General features: G+C 37.8%; 1 protein-coding gene across 1 annotated transcript; it reads left to right on the top strand.

Moving 5' to 3' along the window:
* The first annotated feature begins 389 nt into the window (after positions 1-389).
* On the top strand, positions 390-1774 carry LOC132181051 (uncharacterized). The gene has a single exon (XM_059594095.1). The coding sequence runs from the start codon at positions 1068-1070 to the stop codon at positions 1617-1619; it is 552 nt and encodes a 183-aa protein (XP_059450078.1). The 5' UTR covers positions 390-1067; the 3' UTR covers positions 1620-1774.
* Positions 1775-2912: the final 1138 nt, after the last annotated feature.

Below are 2912 nucleotides of genomic sequence, written 5' to 3'. Positions count from 1 at the left end.
TGCATAGACTTAATTTGTTAATGTATATTAGACTTAATTTGCTTGGTTTGGTAAGTTATAAAAATTTGAAGGTATGCCAATTTTTATACACATTTTTTAGTTAAATGTGTTGCTTCTCATTTCTCACCTTGTGTTTAATTTAAAAGTATTCTTAATTGGTCTCTCATTCTCACTTCTATTCAGATCAAGAATGAAAAAGACCCTCTATCATAATCTCTTTCTTCATTTAAATAGAAAGAAAAAAAGAAAAAAAAAGAAAAAAAAAAAAAGAAAGAAGGTGTGAGCCAATTTCAGAAACGCCTTTATAATTTTTTTAACAGATCCTCAGAAACGCCTTTAGAAACGTCCTAACGTTTCGTTTTTTGTTTGTTTTTGAGCGCAGATCCTAACCTCTCTCTATTCGTGGCACACCTAAGCTACAGTACTTCTTAGGGTGTCCGACGTAGCAAAGTCTCTCTCTCTCGGCGCCGTGATGATTGAAGGCAATTTGGTTGGGAAACCTCGCAAAAACACAGTACCAGGGCAAAAGCCTTTTGATTTCTTTCCCTTTATTCCCTCTGTCTCTTTCTGATTGAAACTTTACTCCCACCGTTTCACATGTGATTGTTTCTTCCATTTCCTATTCCTACAGCTATACCCCTCTGAACTCTCCGTCTCTCTCGTTTCCCTTTCTCCAATTGCCCATTTCTCATCTCACTTCCATTTTATTTTCTTACATTTTCCTGCTGCTTTGGCTTCTTTTACCTTCAATTTCATCTGGGTGTTTCTTATTCTTTGTGTTCTCGCACGAAATCTCTAGGGTTTTGATTTTTACCTTCGTTGGCTACTCTGAATCTCACATGTTGCTCACTTCTTAGGTCTCACTTACCTTCAATCTCATCTGGGTATTTCTTATTTTTCACATATTTGTGCTAAAACGTCCAGGGTTTCGATTTCAACTTTGTGGGCTAATTTGATTGTTCAATTTCCCTTATCGGGTTACTCTGAGATCTCAATTCTGGATATTGGGTTGTGCTCCTTTCTCTTTGATTCACTCTTTTCCCCTCTGAATTTCAATTCCAATAGCAATGTCACAAGGCTATGCAATAGAGCTTTACTTCGATCCCGCCCTCGAAAACCAGGTCTTGAAGGCCTGGAACGTGCTCGCTCGCCGCCAAATCAGCACCCAACTCATCGAAATCGAATCTCGTCCACATATAACCCTCTTCTCCAGCCCCTTTATCGACCCCGCGAAGCTGGAAAACGTTGTCAAGAGCTTTGCTTCAAAGCAGGAGCCTTTGCCTTTATCTTTCTCGTCAATTGGGAGCCTTCCCAGTGACAACAATGTGCTTTTTCTTTCGCCTACGCCTTCATTGTCGCTTCTTCAGTTCCAGTCGCAGTTGTGCGATGCAGTGAGGAAGGAAGGGATCGAAATTGCGGAGGAGTATCGCCAGGACTCGTGGATTCCGTATTGCGCGGTTGCTCAGGAAGTGCCGAGGGCTCGGATGGCCGAGGCATTCTGCGTTTTGCGGGACTTGAAGTTGCCGGTTACTGGGTATGCTATGGATATCGGGTTGGTGGAGTTTTCGCCCGTGCGCGAACTATTCTCCTTTGTGCTTGGTAATTCAGTAGAGGCATGACGTTCCAAAGCCATTTTTATGTGTTAATCTGAAATTTGGTTTTTCCTTATGAATGTGGTGCCTTTGGTGTTAATGTAGGTTGATTACGATGGTGCTATTTAGAGCATAGTTACAAAATTTGCAATTTATGTTTTTGAATCTGACCTTTTTTTTTATCTTACTTGCTTTAGATTGATAGTTTATTCTGCTCATATTGAGAACATTATCAGAAAATTACTCCTACATACACTACTAGGCATTTCTTCTTGTTGCTTTGGATGTTCAGTGTATATAATACATTGCGATATCTAATCTAAAAGATATTTCTAATGGTTCTTTGGAGATCAAAAGGTTTACTTTTGGTTTAGATTCTTGTATTGAGGCCGTTTTCGAGGATGCGATACCTTTGATGGTATTTTTATTTTTCATGTGCGACCGATCAGCTAATTTCTATAGTTATTTTCATTATGATTGTAACCTGCTTTTATCACTTTTTGTTCAATAATTTGAGAATTTCTTATAACTTGGTCATTTTGCTGCAGCGAGGGTTAGCTTTGTGACTCTTATACCCATTTGGTTTAGCATTGTGGATCCTGTTTCATCAATCTTATTTTCTCATTTTTTTACCTTTATCTGTTTTCTTTGTCCATCATTTTTACCGTTTTGTTCCCTTATTTTTGTAGTCTTTCCGCTCCAAACTTTGCTATACCTATTCATAGCAAGTGTTATTTTAATTAACACCATCTCACTCCATGAATCAGGGCTAGTTTTTTTTTTTTTTATCAGCCATACCTCCTCCTTGATTTTTCCATCTTCCATGGTATGTGAATAGGCTCTTCCTCTTTTTGTATCATTCACTGAAGACAGCTGAATTTTTTTGCTTTAAAGTATGTATCTCAGGGTTGTCAATTTTATGAACAAACTTTTCTTTTCTGGCCAAGTAGCAAAGATATCACATACGTAGTATAGTTTTGGCTAAGTGAATTTTTTGTTTGACTGCACAAGCCAAATTGGATTCTGTCTACATATTTTTGTTTTGGCCCATTTGAAAATTTGGATTTCTCGAGTGTTGACCAGTTGTAATTTTGTTCGTCAACAACAAGGAACTTTACCTAAGCAGTTCATTCTTCTATGGACATTAGAGAAAAAATATGGTTTTTTGTGGTGTTTCCTGTTTGTGAGTCGACGTATCTACTTTGGCTGTCAGATACATGCTTAATCTTTCAAATCTAAGTTATGAATATTCAAGAATAACAAATGGCGTGTAACACCTAATGCCTATCTTTTGGAGATGAAGAAGAAATGCCTTCTATT

Source organism: Corylus avellana, chromosome ca5, assembly GCF_901000735.1.
Source record: "Corylus avellana chromosome ca5, CavTom2PMs-1.0".
NCBI classification, from domain to species: Eukaryota; Viridiplantae; Streptophyta; class Magnoliopsida; order Fagales; family Betulaceae; genus Corylus; species Corylus avellana.
This window is presented reverse-complemented; position numbering and strand designations above follow the sequence as displayed.